Below are 19,618 nucleotides of genomic sequence, written 5' to 3' on the forward strand. Positions count from 1 at the left end.
AGAACCATGCTGAGCTGGTATGTTTTCTACATTTCTGTAATCCTGAGTTCTCTTATCTTTCCTTAATAGGCATAACAGGCCAGTTTAATTCTTCTTACAACAGAAAGCAATGTGCTTATCAGTCCAAAAATACCATGAAATATATTGGTGACACTGCCTGGTGGGGACATTATGATTACCTGATGCTGATTTTCTACATGTTGCATTGTGGCCTGGATTTGCTTAAAAACATGATGCAAACAGATTCCTACAGGGCTGCTGTGCCTCTTTTTAGTAGTCACTTATGGAAAGAATCAAGAGGAAAAATATTTTCTTGCTTTGATAGGTATCCCTTTATTTGATGGCAATGAAAAAATGTGTCCCACTTACATTAGGTACAGGTTTACCAACTCTGAACAAGGTTCTGATAGCAATATGGAAAAGCTCCAGTGAAATGAGTGTAGTTCTTTTGCAAATTGTGCAGATGTGATTCAAAGCAGACTATAGTTTTGTTCATGCCTCAGCACTAACTTCAGATTGACTGCAGGTGAGGATTGCTTGAATAAGGGAGTAATCCGATAATCAGCATTAAACACAAAAGAATTTGATGTCAAAACTTTTCAGTAGTCTCACTGCTAACTATGATTTCAGCTCCAAGTCTACATGTGGCATATCAGTATGTTGGCTCACCTAGAGTAAACAGTATAATTTCAAACAAAATTCCTCCAATTTTAATTTTTTAGAATTAAAATCAATGTGTTTTTTTCTTTCTCTGATGCAAAGAGTCTATATCCATTTTGGATGTAGAATCTAATCTTTTGTTTATCCCAAACAATTCTGTTTAATGGTCTTTAACGAAATGTGCCATCCAATACGTTATGTAAATATTTAGCAAAACCATATTTTGGAGAGCCTGTGGGAAACAAGCTATCTTTAATACATGGAAAGAGTTATTGTGGTTGCTGATAGTTTGTAGTTCATTTAACTTTAAGCTCATGGGTTCAGATGTGGAATAGAGCCAGTTATGAGTTCGCAGTATAGAACGATTAAGTGCCACTGTGATTTTGCTACATCATATTCCTACAAAGTTAAAGGGACTGCCTTTAACATCAGATGTTGCTGTCTGGTAGTTTGTGGTTGACATTGGGGCAATATATCCTTGCAGGATGGGAAAATATTCTGCCGGAGAACAGCTTGTGACTGTGAGAACCCCAGCGCCGATCTCTTCTGCTGCCCGGAGTGTGACACTCGCGTCACCAGCCAGTGCCTTGACCAAACTGGGCACAAGCTCTACCGCAGCGGGGACAACTGGACCTACAGCTGTCAGCAGTGTCGTTGCCTGGTATGGGTAAAGCATTTTGGAGGGGAGCAAGAATAATGATTGGAATTTCTAGCAAAGCCCACTTTTATAAGGTCATCTGGTCTTTAAATCATTTGTTTAAAGTTATTTCACATTGCATGTGATGGATTCGGTTGGAGGACTTTCAGCTTTTAATTACATCAGCTGGTCTACTTGTCTTATCAGAATGAACAGTGCATTTTTAACTCAGCAGATGCTGGAAAATTGAAGTGCCAGTGCCACATGGTGAATTAGCAAAAAATTAACCAAGAAAAGATGGAATAAAGCAAAACAAAATTGCTAGACAAACATGGAAAACAAAGAGTGCTTCCTTTCTCATTAGGCACTGTAGATTATTTCCCTAAAGCTTTATTTTTGCAGAGATATACTAATTGCTGCAGCAGTGAACTTCATTAAAATGATCGGTTTTCCATTTATAGCTGTCTGTATAACATTGTTTTCACATATGATATTAATCAAGAGTTGTCTGAGCATCAGGAAACAAATTACATTCAAAGCTAACTTACCATTAAGTGATAATCATCTATAATGTACAGCAGTAAGTGTTCTATTTTGTATTCTAAGATGTTTATAATATTTGTAAAAGAACAGCTAGAAACTGAAACATCCTCAGTAGCAATGGCAAATACAAAACATGATGCGCTTTACGGGGGGTACTGTGTTTGTAGTCAGCATTTCTTTGCCTAATTTTAGTATTAAAATGAAAGACAGAGATGCAGTAAATCAGGTTATGAGTGTAGTACTTACAAAGTAGCTCAATGCAAATCCAGTTTAGTACAGACACATGAATGCTACAGCAATGGCTGTTTTTCATAAAGCTAAATACTAACATAAAGTCACCTCATGGAATGTACTTGCTATTGGTCTAACAATTCTTTTAGCAGCTGACAGTAAAATTCATTTTGACTGTTGCTAGTTCGGTCAATGTTCAACGTTACTCAAAGCTACTAGCTTACATGTATCTGCAGTGTTAATTTCCCATCTAAACAGTTACTGTGGCATTTATGTGACCGTGAGTAGAAAGAGGATATAAATATTTACTGCAAAAATTACAGTTTATGTTAAACTATTGGAATGCACTCTTTAATATTGCCTTTTAAACCCCCAAGAACTCAGATTATCTTCCTATATTCACAGTGTTTTTTAAGTCAAGAAACTACCATGCTGCTGCATGACCAACCACACTGAGAGCTGATCCATTAAATCTATATCAGTTTTGGCAAAGTAATACTTTCCCATTAAACAAGATGGAAATCCAGCTAATAAATGGCAATAAACTCAATGAGCTTTCTTTCATTTTTTGTACAGGAAGGAGAGGTGGATTGTTGGCCTCTTATGTGTCCAAATCTAAACTGTGAGTACACAGCCATTTCAGAAGGAGAGTGCTGTCCTCACTGCGTCAGTGACCCCTGTCTGGCTGACAACATCACCTATGACATCAGGAAAACCTGTCTAGATGGCTATGGAATCACAAGACTTAGCGGTGCTGTATGGACAATGGTGGGATCTCCTTGTACAACCTGCAAATGCAAGGTATGATGAGAAAGATAAGGTAGTAATGAAGATAGGGTCACTTTCTGCCCTTGGATGCACTCGTTCTGGTTGCAGAGCAGTAGGTAAGACCTGAGGGCAGAAAAATTGACCCACCAAAAGGCTGCGTCTTTTGTGATCTGCAGGGTGGAAGCAGAACAATCTGTGCTTGTTTTCTTGGAAATGTTGAGTGCAGATCAGTAATATCCTGGTGCAATTTTCAGGCATTCTGTTGGAGAGCCCTTTAGGCATTCTTAGTATGAATCTAGGCTAATATTTTAATAATTGCTTAATGTGAATGTTCATGAAAATGTGTTTGTTTGGTTGGTTTTTTTTTTTTGGTTTTTTTTTTTGGTTTTTTTTTTTGCGAAGCTGGCAAGCAGAGACAGAAACTGATAAAAGTTTCACCAGCATGCATGAAAGTAGAAACTCATTGCAGCTCAGGCATATATACAGACTGGAAGGAGCAGTCCTTGAGAGTAGACTTGCAGAGAAGGACCTGGGTGTCCTCCTGATGGATGAAAAACTTAACATGAGCCAGCAGTGTGCTCTTGCACATTGGAAAGCAAATGGCATCCTGGGCTCCATCAGGAGAAGGGTGGCCAGCAGGGACAGGGATCATCCCTCTCTACTTTGCCCTTTGGAGGCCCCACCTGGAGTACTGTGTCCAGGTCTGGAGCACAAGAAAGAAAGGGAGCTGTTGGAGAGGGTCCAGAGGAGGGACACAAAGGTGATCAGAGGGCTGGAGCACCTCCCTACAAAGACAGGCTGAGGGAGCTGGGCTTGTTCAGCCTGGAGATAAGAAGGCATTGCAGCCTTTTAGGACCTAAAGGGAGCCAATAAACAGGAGCGGAGCCAACTCTTTACAAGGGCAGATAATAGCAGGATAGAGGGAAATGATTTTACAATGAGGGAGGGAAGATTTAGTTTTGATATCGGAGGGAAGTTCTTTACTATGTGAGTGGTGAGGTGATGGAACAGCTGCCCAGAGAGCCTGTGGATGCCCCGTCCCTGAAGGTGTTCAAGGCCAGGCTGGATGGAGCCCTGGGCAGCCTGGTCTAGTATTAAATGTTGAGGTTGGTGGCCCTGTCTGTGGTGGGGGGGTTGGAGATTCATGATCCATGAGGTCCCTTCCAACCCAAACCATTCTGTGATTCTCTCATTTTGTGCGCTTTCATAATGGAAATTACTATCCTCGACCCTATAAATTTTGTATGGCTTTCTCAAGGGTGGGCCAGTGCCAAGAAGAGGGGGACATGGGCATGCCTGCTTTGTTTGCTCCCGCATTAGCAGGTCAGAGGGGTGTACAGTTAGTCCACCAGCATGGGAAGTACTGACTCTGGATTTGACTGCTTTGTAGGGAATACTCTAACTCATAAGCGTACACGTAAGGAATGCTGCCAGCAGCTTTCCAGAGAAACAACCAAGGCAATTGCCTCTGTACTACGTAGATAATGTAGAACTCTATGTGGAGCTCTAAGATGGCAAGCTCAGCCTTGCCAATGTGCCCAATTTGGGGCTGTGCAAATATGGGATTGTCCAGGACTCTGGAAAAATTACTTTCCAGTGTTTTCTGAGAGCTGGGTACATTTACCCCAAGTGTTCTCCTATCAGAATGCTGCATTCCCCTTTTGTTGAGTTTAGAATCTTAGGAACTTTTTCTGACTCCACAGAATTTAGGCCTTGAATTCTGTGCTTTGTACCTCTTGCAGTGAAAACTGATCTCTTGCTTCTTTGTCAAAAATTAATGAACAGAATTATGAAGATGTGTTTTGTGTTGTATAAGATGTTCTTATGCTCACTGTGACAAACTGAACCATTTCTCAGGGTTTTAAATTACAGAAGTCAGCTTTTCTGCCGTTCTTCAGAGTTTTCCCTATTGGTCTGTGGTCTCAAAATGAATAGATAAATAAACATAATGCTCATTTGGGGGTTTCTGTAGTTTTTAGTACATACAATAGTTTTGTAAATGACTGAATGTTGTGGAAAGATCTTTAGCCATGGTGTAAAGCTCAAAAGCTACCTGGTGTTTTTCTTTGTGCATATCTACAGTGAACCAAGAATGTGATTCATTGTATGGGTAGGATCCAAACTCCTGTCATCAACTTGATTGCATGGGAGAAAATGAATCCAGTCATCTTTGCTGTCACTGTTGTGTGCTATATTCTGTCATGGAGGCCAGAGTCTTTCACAGCCAGGTTTTTAATTTGCAAGTAGTTCAGGTCAGTTCTGGTGGTTAGTAAATAGTACAGGGAGAAAAAGCAGAGATGATTTAATTGCTGTTTAGAAAGGCACCACAGTTGAGACCTATGGGGACACCCTGAGGATGGTGGCTTAAGCAGGTATTTTTTGCATGTAGTAGATGCATCTGCCCTTGCCAGCTAGTATCCCCTGTGCTTTTTGTTAGTTGTTCTGCAGCAGTGATTGACATCCACTTGTTTGTCTGTACAGAATGGGAATGTCTGCTGCTCTGTGGATTTAGAGTGTCTCAACAATAACTGACGTCCTCAGACTGGACTGTGCTGGGGGAGGAAAACTAATGAAGCTAACATCTGAAATGAAGCCGTATGCGTTGGTGTTTTGTACAAGAGACAATTACCAAAGTCTCCGCAAGAGGAAGATGTTTGGGAGTTGCCTTTGGGACCTATCACTATGCTCATCTTTGCTAGCCTTGTCTGGGTGACTTACAGTACAGCGCATATAAGTCAATGGTTGTTACAAGTTTTCAGTGTTGTAAATTACACACTTTTCCTGTCAAGACATTTGCAAACATGTTTAAATTATTTCATGGGTATCCTAATGCTGTATTTTTGTTTTAATTTGTGTATTGACAACATGATAGGATTCAGCTCTTCTTACTTTGGATCTAAATGTTACAAATGAGGCAGCCTGTTGTGATTTTGTCCCATGATATCACATACTTAGTTCCAAGGTCCCTGTCAGATGTATTTATGAAAATATGTATGTATGTACAGTCAGATTGCGTAGTACTTATATTTCACAGCTGTCCAACATTTTAAAACATTGAAAGGTATATTTGGTTGGATAGAATGGAAGTAATCAAACGGAGTCTGTCTTACAACTAAATGCCATAGCAAAAAGCACTTTCTTTTCCAGATGTGTGGAGCAGCAGCAAGACTCCCATAGTTGAGCAATGCTACGAAAACATCACACCGCCATTTCAACACGTATTCAGGAGAATCAGTAGTTTTTATCTGTGTTCTGCTTTGCAAGAGAAACTGCAGATGCTGAAAAAGGGGTATAATCCACCTCGATAGTGCAGTGATAAAATGGTCGGCCTTAAGATGATGCAGTTTGAATGGACTGGGTTAGATTTTGCTGTCGATTGTAACGTCATTGGTTAGGTCAGAGTTTTTTCTTTTATCTTCTTGTTCTTGGTTACTGCTACTGTAATGGCAAAGTGCAGAGGCTATTGGTAACTTTCATTACCCAGTTAACTGCTCAGTAACAGGTTTTCTCTTATCATATTTTACAACATAGAAAAGGTTTTAAGTTTACCGCGCACACAGTGTCTTTTAGTACATAAGTTTAGATAGAAATACAAGTGAAAACTCTTAGCCCTGCACTGAGGGCTAAGTTTCTTTTCTGCTTATGCCTACTTTATCCTTGAGGCGAGAAAGTCTATGACACTGGAACAAGAATATCTTTCTATGACGATGTCATCTTCAGCTTAAATGTCTCCTTTTCAATGTGCTGTCGTGTTTAGTTCTGCTCATTTGCTCATTGGTGCAGGGGTTTCTTTGTTTTTGTTTTTGTTTCTTCTTTTTATTCAATTAACTGAACAACAGGTATGTGGAAAGGAGTGCAGGAGTAAGTATAGTATATGTATAGTATATATACTGTCTGGAGAGTCAACATCTATGAGTCTTTCATAGCTTCAAGTGCAAAACATGAAGCTGCTGAAAGAAGAATGAACTGTGACTATGGAAGGAAGAAAAGTCTTAAATGTAGTACTGTCATGTTTCTTAAAAGGGGAAAAGTGGCAAAACAATATAAAAAATGATGTGATGATTCTGATCTTTTTTTCTCCCCAAACATTTGTTTTATTTCATGGATTTGTGTGGTAAAGTTAAATTTATTTTCCTGAGATGCCCCATCATTTCCAGCTACTGATGTATTGACTATATTTGCATTTCCATAATGATTGTATAATAAGGGAAATGGTTGTGTTTTGTATGATACTCCGAGGATGTCTGTAAATCATGCCAGCTCATTTTGTATATCACATTGTAAAACCCAATGGTAATTCAGTTGGATGAGACATCCAGCGGGCTGAGATATAAAGGGGAATGATTTAAAACTTGTGGGCATCTAAATAAACTCCTATGTACAGATTGCTTTCCTTTATTAATGGGATTTTAAACTGCTAATTGCTGTCCTTTCCAGGCTTGAACTTGTGATGTTGCTAAAAGGAGGAGTGTTTGCCTGGAGACGTAGTATCAGAACAGCAAGATTATACTTCATTTATACTTACGTGGACAAAATCATACATTCCAGTCTGTCACACATGCCAATTGGTGAAGTTCCGTGAATGGGATTAATGACAGCATAAGGTTTCAAAATCACTCTTTTCCCATTTAACTCACAGTAGTGAAGCCCTTTCCCAGTATGCTCTCTGAAAGCTCCTGACCTTGTTAAGAGTGTATTCAACAGCACAGAACTTCATACTTGTGCCTCACGTGTAGGGATTTCCTTCCTGAACCCAATGCAGACTAATTCAACAAAACCCTTTCAGAGCATTTTATGCTTCATTATGTGTCATTATCTCCAAAGTTACACAGCTTGAATTGTTTACATAAAGTCAAAATATTGGCACAGACCTGTTGACGTTGCATTTTAAGCAGTTACTCTATGATGAACTTCTCCATATGAAGCAGTGTGATCACTAATCACATCACGTTTCCTATCAGAGTGCTCAGAAGCTTCATCCTCAGCTTGGAGATTGGATTGAGGCACAATATGTGATCGTCTGTGACCGAGGTAAGAACTTTCAAAACCTCTTTCATTTGAGGGACTTTGGTGGAGATCCCTGTTCCCCGTAAACCTTGTAGGCACTGAAGTAAAACTGCTGCAAAATAAATATAAGGAGAGACACAGGAACCATGATTCCTAAAAATCTCTGTGTGAAAGAAAAGAAGAACAATAATTTTAACATGAGGAAGGATGCCGTAACTTCCTGCTAGTTACGGGGCTTAGTCCAAACTCTCACTATTGGTAAGTGGAATTTTGTGTCTGTTTCTGCTTAATATCTTATAGAGGAGTATTTCCTCTGCTTGTAACTAAGTGAGAAACAGATAATTCCAGATCTTATATTTTTTGCTTTCTTTTGGTAAAAATTTCAGCCTGTGTACTAGACCAGGACATTGTATGACACATGGTGCCATGCACCACTTGTGAAGGAGGGGACTGCTCAGTTCTGCTCTTCATGTATTTTCAGGCTCACCTGCAGAGATGAAGCACATGCATCTTTGTGTTCAGTTCTGGCAGCTCCTGGTATCATGCACCCAATGAGCTACATAACCACTCAGACCAAAGAACAGGTATAAGTATTTGTGGGCAATAGCTCAGTGGTGTTCTTTGGTGTGAGTGATTTGTTAATGTCTCTTTATTGCTTCAGAAACCTAAATAACAATTGTCTTTCTGTAACACATCTTCTCCTAAGAGCTAGCACTAGTTTTCAAGTATAATTGTGTACAGCATTTAATTAATAGCATCTTTCCAATCAGATTATAGTGGCAAACAAAACATTGTTTGATTTGTTTTTGTTTTGATGATAATGCTTTCCAAAGCAAAAGGTAAAATGTCAGGAGTGATTACACCGACGGCGGAATAGACTGTAATAGAATTAATTCAAAACTCCTACTAGCAATACGGGAACGTCTCACTTCTAAAGGTACTTACATAATTGTCATTAGTGAAAGTATTTTAGAAGGATCCCATGATACAGTTTGATGGAAAATTTTAAGTGAATGTTGTGATAAGACATAACTGTTTGAGGGACATACTCTGCCATCAGAAATACATACCTGCCAACAAGCTCCTCTTAAGGTAAATCTTTGGATCTCAGACAGATGTAAAGTTGTACAAGGGAGATAAAAATCAGACTCTGATCTTTCTGCATCAAAATACCTCTTCCAGATCCATGAAGATCATGGCACTGAGGGCCATAGTTGGTGGGCATGGTGGGGGTGGGTTGATGGTTGGATTTGGGGATCTTGGTGGTCTTCTCCAACCTTACTGATTCTGCATTTCTATATTCTGTTCTGCTCTCTGACTGCTAAAAATCAGCAATAAATCTGTTTCTCAGTGGTTTGTGGGCTGATTCGGCCCAGTTCTATGGCTAGCAGGGTGGAGGGACATGCAGATCCATGCCCTGGAAAGGGATAAGAGAAAACGATATAGAGATGGGCCTAAAACAAAACAGTGACAACAATCTAAGGAGAAACAAACTAATTTACTAAATAAGGTAACGGAATGCAAAATAACACACTGGGGAATGTAGTAGTTCTTCTCTTCCAGGACAGGCACCCAGACCGGTAGCATTAACTCTTGAACTCCCAGTGCATTACGTGATGTTATGACAAGGGATGCTGATAATCAAAAATCATAAAAGCATGACACTGTTTCAGCTGGTGTTGCATTGCAGGGAGGTGTTAGTGAAGCATTGGTGTAGCTTGTGGTGGTAATACTATTTATTGTTACTGGCTGCCAGTGAACAATCCCACAAAAGAAGGTTTACATATGCCTGAGAGGGCTGTGCCACAGTAAGATGACAGAAAGGATCAGATTCAGGCTTTTAAGTGAAACAGTCACTAGGAGGTTCAGAGCACAAAGAAAGAGAATGTGGCCTTCCATCCCCAGCCAAAAATAAAGACGAAAGCCTCCCAAACCAGGTCATTTGAATTATTAAGTGTTACTCAAGAAGCACGGTGCGAGGCTGTACTAACTTCATGTGAGTGGATCCCTGGCTGGTCGCCAAGCACTTGCTTTGGCAGTACCTTGCACTTGAATTATTTTTCTTCCTTTCAGTGTTAAATATGCAGATCTGTATCCATATCTGAAAGTTACACAAAATGCTTTACCACCACTATGCGTTTAGACTCAGAGTGGGCACACCTTAACACAACATTGTAAGAGGCCATGCTTTTTACATTACTGTCTCAAAGTTTGCTGAAATGAACAAGTTCAGGCAAGTCCTGGCCAAGGTTCCAGGACTCCCTTTGTCTGAGACACACAGGAACCAAGGTTCGAGAAATCCCTTTGTTTAAGAGATGAGCTACGAAAGGGAGATAAGATGCTCATTAATGGTCCTAAGGTGGTCTTTTGTGTGGGCCTATCTCAAGGAAGATGGCCATCTCCGAGGAATTCACATGACTCTGACCCAAGCCTTCCAGAAATGCCATGAAGGCTGGAAAGAAGTATAAAAAGGGCACGGACAAACCCCGAATTTAGGTTTTCTGACACCAGATGCCTCACTACGGAAACAAGGATGTTTTCTGTCATCAGATGCCTCTCCACATGAACGCCTGCATGCTGAAGAAGATGCCTGCATGCTGAAGAACCTTTTAGGTATCTGACCTCAGATTCCTCCACCGTTGTCCTACTGCTGCCTACTGTCTGTCCTGGGATTGCTGCTCGAGACTCTTCTCTGTGAGATCTCGCTGCCCGAGACTCCGCTTCTTGAGACCTCACTACTCTGACCGCCTTCTCTGTGCTGCACCGATCTGCTGCTTGCGGCCTGCTACTCTGCTGCTGCTCTCCCCTACGCTTATTTTGCCCCAGACCAACGTAACAACATGCTACGTGTCGCTGCTGCATCCGGGAGGTGACTATCCCCGCTTTAACATAATTCTTCCTCTTTTCTACCTTTTCTATCACCCACTTTCCCATCCCTATCACCCTAATTTTGATATTCACTGCTCTCCCTTCCCCATCCCCTCAGTTGTCTATCATTTCTAATAAACTGGTTGGATCAACATTTGAATGCTCTTCTTCTTAATCTCAGGTCGGGCATAACATATCAAAAGAACCTTTGCCTCACTCCTAAATTGGAGTGAGACAAACATCTCTGGTGATACAGTCATAGAACCACAAAGGTAAGTTAATGTAAGCAGTAACTTTAAAGTTAAACTGTTCTCCGTTGAGTTAAGGGTTTAGGACACCTAAGCAGGTACATTATAAGTACATGTGCAGCTGTGGTGTTGGTGGTTTTTTGTCTGACTAAAACATTGACCTCTCATTCAGCTGATGAATTTTCCTCTTTAATTGCACACATTGTGAATTTTCAGGGTAGGAGGCAGCTTAGAAAACAAGGAAAGTACTGCTCAATTTTATTATTATTTTTAATAGGAATAATTTCAGTTGTAGTTTAAAAAGTACGCGAACAAAAGTCACTTCTCTACAGTTCATTCTCAAATCAGATGATTTAAATCACAAATATTGGCTGCCCTCCTATGTGCCTGCAAAGTTCAGAGGCATTAAGATGAAGGTTTTCATTGTCTAAGTATTGCTTAGTGAGAAAGTTCAAAGCAATCTGTCTTCCTGAGTTAAAGCATTACAAAAATGTAAGCTATATGGGATTACAATATACACATATTTTCTACGGGCAAGAAAAATTATCCCTGATGACCTTTTCACCTCTGTGTAGCCACTGCATTCCCTATCAGTATATGCAGAAAAGCTTGTCCTGCATGTCTGCAGGGAGCTCTGGGCTTCATGAGCAGGTTTTGGGTTGGATTTTAGGAACAATTTATTCTCAGAGTGGTGAGGCACTGGCATAGACTGCCAGGGAGGTGATGGAGTCACTGTCCCTTGAAGTGTTCAAGAGATGTGGAGATGTGACACATGGTCAGTGGGCATGGTGGGGGCGGACTTGGGTTTGACTTGGGGATCTTAGAGGTCTTTTCCAGCCCTAATGATTCTGTGGCCTTGGGAAGGCTTGGAGCAGGAGCCTGGCTGCCCTCTGAGGGAGGCAGTGCTTGGGTAGCTGCAGGCCTAGGTGCATCAGTGCTCTGTGGCAGCCCAAACTGAATGCGCATCAGAGCCCTCATCAAAATAATGAGCTGCAGATATCTGCCTTCCATTATGGGATTTTAAAACTATGGGCTGCTCTGGAGACAGGTCTGTGTTTAGAAAAGAGTCAAACATGGTAAATAAAATAAAGAGCTATCAATATGTGATTGGCTTCTGTAATTATCAGGTCTTGATTTGAAAGAGGTGAAATGATTTGTGATGGCTTAAAAATAATGTGGTTCATTGAATAATGAAACTGTTCAGGTAGTTCAGAGAAAGACAAAAGAATAGCAGAGTAGTATAGTAAAAAAATAATAATCTTGGTTAATGGAATTTCCTCTGTAGTTGGGGTAATACTCACCGACAGAGGCAAAAGAAATCATTATGGCAATGCTTGCAAATGGAGAGACCAAATGGAAAATAAAGCATTATGTCAAAGAGAGCAGTAACTCCAGAATGAGATTTCTGCATTTTTTATGACCTGAGAATACTGCCGATAGCAAAAATAACTGGTTTATTAAGCTCAGGCCATCGCCAGATGCAAAGATGAGGCAACAGTTCACAAACTGGAAAGCCATTATCAAATATGTAATAGAACATCACTGAATATTTTAGGTTACGAGCATTCTTTTGGCTTGCTGAATGAGAGAACAGTGGAGCTGAAGTCAGGCAAATCCAACTATTATTCCTTAATGTCGGATACCTGGGCACTGAGCAGCTGAAATTAGAAGATGAGTGCGCAAGAGAAACACACGGGCTGAAGAACCAGGTGATATCAACACAGGCAATGATGCTTTTAGCGAAGACAAATGAATTCATGAAGTTAGTGATACTAAGTATGTGAGTGATTTATAGGAAAAGCTCCGAAGCAATGCAAACCTGAATAGTAGCCCAAAGGAGAAGGTGACCTAACAGATAGGTGCCCTGTGTTCTCCCTCACAGTGTGGTGGCAGCAGGGGGCTGGGGAGAGATGTTGTTGTGTGTTAATGGAGACATGTGGACAGGAGCTGGTTACAGATAGGCTGGCAGCATGGCTGGGGTTGGGAAGGTGGAGAGTTGGAGCAGATGACCTTTCAGAGACTCTTCTAACTCAGAGAATTCCATGATAAATATTTTCTGATTAGAGTGAACCTCCACAAGGAGTGTCAAGTTATTTCTTCCCACTAAATTTCTTTCTAGTTCAGCCATTTCATTTAATGAAGTGGTAGGGCAGCTAGAAACTTCTACATGAAATGTTTTTTACTTTATTAAATAGTTGATCGAATAGCAGTGATGACTTTGCTGCAGCAGAGCCTGCTATGGAGGGAAAGAAGCAGGTAGCTTACAAAGGTACTGAATAAGAACTGCTTATTGATTTGCTATCCTCTAACAACATCAATGTTGAGTGATACTGTACTGTACTGCTTGTTACAGGGTACATTTTTATGACTCGCTTTCTTGCAAATTGGCTACAGACAGGGAAAGCAAAATACATGGCTGTCTCATGTCTCGGAGCAGGGAACAAATTGTACTGAGGGGACATGGGGGAAGCACTGCACAGCACTTGCTGATATTTATAACTTCTACCTCTGTCAAGAAACCCCAAATTGCAGTTAATGGTTCTGCTAGAACCAGACATAGTCACGACTCTGCTTGTTTTCCTACTTGCTTTCTATACATACAGTTATAGTTAGTTTAGAAAACAATATTAAGTATGTTCTATTTTAGTGGAACTTGAGAGGACAGTCATGGAATTTTTAGCAGCCCTGAGCACACAGTGATGTGTTGGGTTCGATATGGTTTCCCTGCCCAATTTACTCACTCAGTTTAAAGAATAAGTGTCTAGAAGGCTCAAAAGGCAGCTAGGAACAGGAGTGATGTTATAATTCAGGGTAACTGGGTAAACAAGCAGTAAATATTTTGCCTCTTGTATTCTGGTAGCTTTAATTGTCTGCTCTGTTCAGGCTGGAGGAAGGGAGACAGACCATCAGCTCATGTTCAATTCCAGTATTGTTCTTCAGACAGCCTTACAGCAAGTCAGCGACATGCACCTGCCCTGAGTTACACACCCAAACCCTGTGTGGACATGGAGACGCTGGTAGGTTTTTCACATCAATTTAATTCACATTTTGCTTATTGCCCCTTGCTGGATGCTGATTCAGCCTGTGACCTAGCTTGCCATTTTTTGGCACGTGCTGCCCTGTGGCTTGTCAGGTAGTGGTGACTCAGGAAACAGAGAATGGGGTCTGTGAGCACCTCATTCTTTTTCCTCATGCCTGCAGAGTCACCACAAGTGGCTGCAGATGCAGACCCAGAGTCTGACAGCTTGATCTGCCTGCTGCAGGCATTGCCGAGGGGTAAGGTGGCACAGACCATATACTGGTGAGAAGAGAATAAAGCGTGCTTGCAAAAGAAGAAAGGATCTGTCTTTTCCTGATACTTAGGACAGGGACCCAGGGCCTTTTGATCTTGCTGTGTGGTTTCTTCTCTGTTTTTTTTTTCTATACAGTACTTTTATTTACAGCTTGCTTGGGAAGGCGCTGTAACCTGGCGGCTTCTCACGCACCGAAGTGAGCACATACAAATCATTAGAGCATAATATACTTACTGATTAGGTAATAACAATGCAAGGCAAATAAAAGATTTTATGACAAATTTAAATAGCAGTGGAATAAAGTTCAGGGGACTGGGGATTAGGAAAAGGGATTTCATCTGTTTGAGGTAGATAGTGGCCATTAAACTGTCCCCTGGGAGATTTGCTCAGCCTTGAATAATAGGAGCGTGTTTGTGTGCGCATGAATTGCCATACCTTGTTTGTCTTAATCATATGTGGTCTCAAGCAGTTGTTAAATTGTGCCTCCCTCTTGTGCCTGCCTCCCACCCCTCATTCCACTGGTTTATTTGTTCTGTTTATGGGCTTATAAGTGGGAAATATAACTTAATTGACAGAGTGTGCTACATTTAACATAGCAACATACTGAAACACAGTCATACAGGGAAAGACAACGAGCACCAACTCATCAGTAAGGTTCACTGCTGTCAGCCACATCCATTCTTTCTTTCTTTCTTCGTGTTTCCTACAATGACTACAGTATATGGAGGTGAAGGGAGAGCTGCTCAATAAGAAACACTGTACAGATGCTTTATACGTAAGACCATGTGTCCCCATGTCTGTAAATTCGAAGCATTCAAGTTTATACATCTGGTTGTGCTCATTAGAATGCTCCAGAAAAACTCTGCTACTGGAACCACACTGATAATTCCCAATGCAATTAGAAAAGGAAAAAAAAAAAAAGCAAGTTTTGCTTCATTCCTTGAGTGCATCTTTTTTAAGCCATGCAATTTGTTGAAAGTGCCTTGGATTTATTTTGAAGCACATCTTGACTTTTAATACATTTATTAAAGTGCTTTAAACCATATCATAGCTAATTTTACTCTCCCACAAATCCATCAATTTGTGTTACTTGTAACTAACCCTCTTCCATATGAGAGAGGAAATAGCTTATAACTCTCAATGGTAAGTTTTCCTTTTAATTTTCCAGGTAGGCCATGTTTAAGGCATAACAACAACAGAATACTCAGAAGCATCTCCCAGTATTCCAGCCCTAGAGGTGGAGTGCACAGAAATGTGTTCCTTTGTGACAGCCTGAGTAAGTGGGGTTGGATTTGGGGATCTTATAAGTCTTACCCAACCTTAATAATTCTAGGGAGGTGTATGGGGTAAAACAGCCTGGTGTGCACAATGTCAGCGTCTGCAGCCCATTTCATGTAGCTGGTAGATAGCAGTGATGAAGAGCTCCAGGACTGAAACATCCTCTCTGAGATCAAATATGAGGTTTGTTTGCATTACCAGCCTCTTGTATTACTCCTGTTGCCTGGGGGCTCCCTAGTGCTGTTTTTGTAGCAAGAAAAATACCTGTAGTTCCAGCTGAGATTCTTGGGCCTGTAATGGCACTCAGCTAATGCTTGACAAGTCTGATATGATTATAACCATCATCCTGTTGTTAATCCTCTCTAGTGCCAAGGGTTGTTAGGCAGGGACTGCAGACAAGGTGAAAAAGTGGAATGTTTGTATGTTAAGGACCAAAGAAGAGAAAGTCCAATTGCCTCAATATTTGAAGAGCTTTTTTTCCCTTTACAGTAAATACTAATTTATCAAGTGCTGTTAACAAACAACAACAATAAAAACCCCTCTAACTAAGCAATCTTTTCACTTAAACCTTGATTAAATGCACTGGGAAATGGCAGTGTGAGCTGACTGTTGCCACAGCACTGTGAACTGTGTAAAGGATTCATAAACCATCTCAGACAGTTTACTTCCCCCATGTATACCTAAGATGTATCTCTGCATCTTCATAGCATGTGTATGGCATTTCCTGGGTTGTTTTGTGTGTGTGTGTGTTTGTTTGTGTGAAAGCTTCGTGCTCTTTTGCATAGTTCAAAAAGGGGGAGAAAAGCTTTATTTCATGGGAAGGAGTGAGGAGGTGATTGGAAGCTGTCATTTAGGGGCTGCCACCTTTTCCAGGCCAAACAGCCACAGAGTTTCTCAGCTGCAGCTGCTGGAGGCAACGTTTGCAGCTGTGTCTGCACTATGATAATAGCAGGACTAGGGGAAATGGTTTTAAGTTAAAAGAGGGAAGATTTAGGTTGGACGTTAGGGGGAAGTTCTTTACTAAGAGAGTGGTTAGGTCCTGGAACAGGCTGCCCAGGGAGGTTGTGGATGCCCCGTCCTTGGAGGTGTTCAAGACCAGGTTGGACAGGGCTCTGGGCAGCCTGATCTAGTAAAGGTGTATGTTTGGTGGCCCTGCCAGGCAGGGGGGTTGGAACTACATGATCCTTGAGGTCCCTTCCAACCCGGGTCATTCTGTGATTCTGTATGATGATGAGGATTTCAGGAATGAGCTGCTTCTGTGTAATGCTTTTCCTAATGGAGGGCCTCTGGTTCCAATGGACAGAAGAGATTGACTGGTGCCCAGATGCTGGGGCACTCTGGGTGGAACTCTCCTGTAGCAGCAGGTTGTGACCCACAGCAAAGAAACTACTGCAGCAGGCACTGATCCTCTGGCAGCATTTCAGTGTCATCTCATCGATAAGATGGTGGTTTCCACGTCAGGCAGACAGCAGCTTAATGGAAGATATCTTATGACAGGGAGCTTTAAAAGTTTTTCCATTATCCTGTAGTTATACAATTATGATGTTCTGTGGCATGCAACTGGCTACAGCTATGATGGCTGTAATGCATTCTTTCTTCATCTTACCAATAAAATGAGGCAGAAACTGCTATTTCTGGGCCTCTGGGCACATCAGGGATCACAAGTGCTTTCTGTCCTAAGTGGGAAGGCAAAGAAAATGTCTTCTGTGAACTATAATACCATTTTTCACTGTTAGTTTCTAAATCTAATAACTGCAACTTAGGCTTGCTGGAAGCATTAAAAAAAAAACTGGATAAAAAATCCACCACAAAAGCTCGTTCTTTGTGCAACATGATCACTAATTTATTTAGAAACCAAAATCAAGGCTGGCTGTGGTTTGGGTCTGATTTCACATTTATTTTTCATAGTTTGTTTGCTTAGTAGCTCTGCAGTGAAACAGTGATTAGTTAAATCAGTTGTTATACATAAATTCAAAGACTTGTTCTTCATTTTAGATGTTGAGACTTAATTGGATTTAAATCAGATTAAAAAGTGACTTCTGAGTGAAAAATACCCCCAAGCATGAAAAGATGGCTCTTTTTTTTCTTAACTTATCACTTAAATGGCAGTAGAGATTTCTATCTTTATAACATTTATTCCTTCTTACAGCTCACAATTATATTTAACATTTTGAGAAAATACTTTTAATATTAAAAACATTAGCAGTGATGATTAGCAGGAAGCCACCAACTTATTTTCCTCAGTATAAATTGTTTTCTAGTCCAGAGTATTTTCTACAGGTTGTAATGAATTTTTAGATTTCAATGTTATGAAAGGTGGTCATCCTACATGTCTATTATTATATATTAATGGCTGTGAAATCATATAACACAAGCTGTATAAAAACCATGACAAAGACTGCTCCTGTCAGGAGATGCCCTGGCAGCCCCAGTGGTTGATCAGTGTCAGGGTTAAGCTGAGAGTTTCTCTATTGCATTGTAAGAGACTGTCAGGCGTTTGTTATGGGCTTGGGTCATGTATATTGATATGAATTGATGAGATAATGAAATACAAGGTTAGAAAAGTTTGGATGAAGATAGTGTGGTTTTCAGTGCTGCAAAAGCAGCCATAGTTTGGGACTTCACAAAATGGCATCTGTGAACCCAGCAGAGAAAGATCCTTGCAGAGAAGTAGGGTGTGACTCTATGCTGTTAGGGTACAGTGGTGCCATGAGGCAATGGCACTATGCTGCTGGGCCTTTTGCTTAGCACAGTGACCAAGAGCATTTGGATAAAGAGATGAGCTGCATGATGGGCTGTCTGTGGCTTCCCAGATATCTTGTGATGCAGAAGATGGAGGACTTAATGCAAAATCAGGTGCATAAGTGTATGTGAGGCAAATGGGGTGGAGCCTGGAAAACAGATTTTGGAAGAGTGAGCTGAGATTTGTATTCAGGCAGTTTCAAATCTGGGTTACCAGAGGCTGAGCAATTCAAGCTGTCTCCTCCTAGACACATGTTCTCTAGGTGGCTTGACTGAGTCGCTACAACAAAGATCAGAAAGGCAGAAACAATAATGACCATTGACTCCAAGTGTCCATGTTCATCCTTCCCATCAATTATTTAGATAAGAAACATTAACATCAAAATGCAGTGACTAATTTTTAATTGCTTCTTTACATCCGTAATGAAATAGGTGTATAAGATACAAACCAATAAAGAGAACAGAGAAGAAGCCATGCTTAATACCAGAAGGAGAAGTAGTATAAAGCTATGAAGTTCATTACTGCTTTACAGTGAGGGTTGTGGTCTGTGACCTAGAATAGAGAACTGTAAGTGCTGAACATGAAACCTTTTGTTTAATGCTAGCACATTAAAACATCTGGGCTAGATTCTACTATATTCCATAAATCAATAGCAAAAACCAGTATAATACATAAACCAGTACCTTCTTGGTACCAAAATAATTTGTATACCGTCAATGTTGTCTTTTAATAAGTGTTTGTACCCAGAAGTATCATGGAAGATATGATTTTTCAGCTTGATAATATCCTTTTCTTATTTTTAGACCATTTCTATCAACTATGTTTTGCTCAGAAAGTAAGCTAAACCTAATATCAATTGTTTTAATTGCATCATTAATTTAAACATGCTGGGAGAAGGTCACAGTATGCATAACTGTCCCAGCTGAAACTCTGTAATCCAAAACTTAAGCTTCTTTTGCCCCCACAGTACATGTGCACAGGAACCTGTGAGTAAATGAAATGGTGTCATTATTTATTTACATAACAATGTTGGTGTTACCTTTAGGGTTTTTGAATGCTAAGTGTTGAGAAAACAGTGAATGAAGTTAGATGCGGTGTTGACTAAGAAGACATTGAGACCTTGCAGTGTTTTTGGTAGGTACAAATGCTTTTCCAAATTCCATTGCTTTTAACATACTGATGGATCTTTTCAATGCCGTGTTATGTGTGCCAGATTGCTTCTAAAGGCATCCTGTGCTCTACATCTGTGAATAGAAAGCTCTGAAGAACATGGCATTGCTATGACAAAATAACTTACATAAACATAGTATTGCTGTGACAAAATAACACATAATCAATACAT

At 40.5% G+C, this 19,618-nt stretch overlaps 1 protein-coding gene across 5 annotated transcripts in view; it reads left to right on the forward strand.

Annotated features, from left to right (window-relative positions):
* The window catches only part of NELL1 (neural EGFL like 1), a 240,186-nt gene extending 232,964 nt beyond the window's left edge, over positions 1–7,222 (forward strand). For all 5 annotated transcript variants that reach the window (XM_015863431.3, XM_085549860.1, XM_085549861.1 and 2 more), the window contains 3 exons: positions 1,145–1,321; positions 2,648–2,872; positions 5,321–7,222. In XM_015863431.3, coding sequence (XP_015718917.1) covers positions 1,145–1,321; positions 2,648–2,872; positions 5,321–5,371 — 453 coding nt within the window. In that variant the 3' untranslated portion in view covers positions 5,372–7,222. The remainder of the gene's footprint in view (positions 1–1,144; positions 1,322–2,647; positions 2,873–5,320) is intronic.
* The last annotated feature ends 12,396 nt before the right edge of the window (positions 7,223–19,618 follow it).

The sequence above is a fragment of the Coturnix japonica genome, chromosome 5 (assembly GCF_054131305.1).
Source record: "Coturnix japonica strain WE chromosome 5, WE-NBRP24, whole genome shotgun sequence".
Taxonomy (NCBI): Eukaryota; Metazoa; Chordata; class Aves; order Galliformes; family Phasianidae; genus Coturnix; species Coturnix japonica.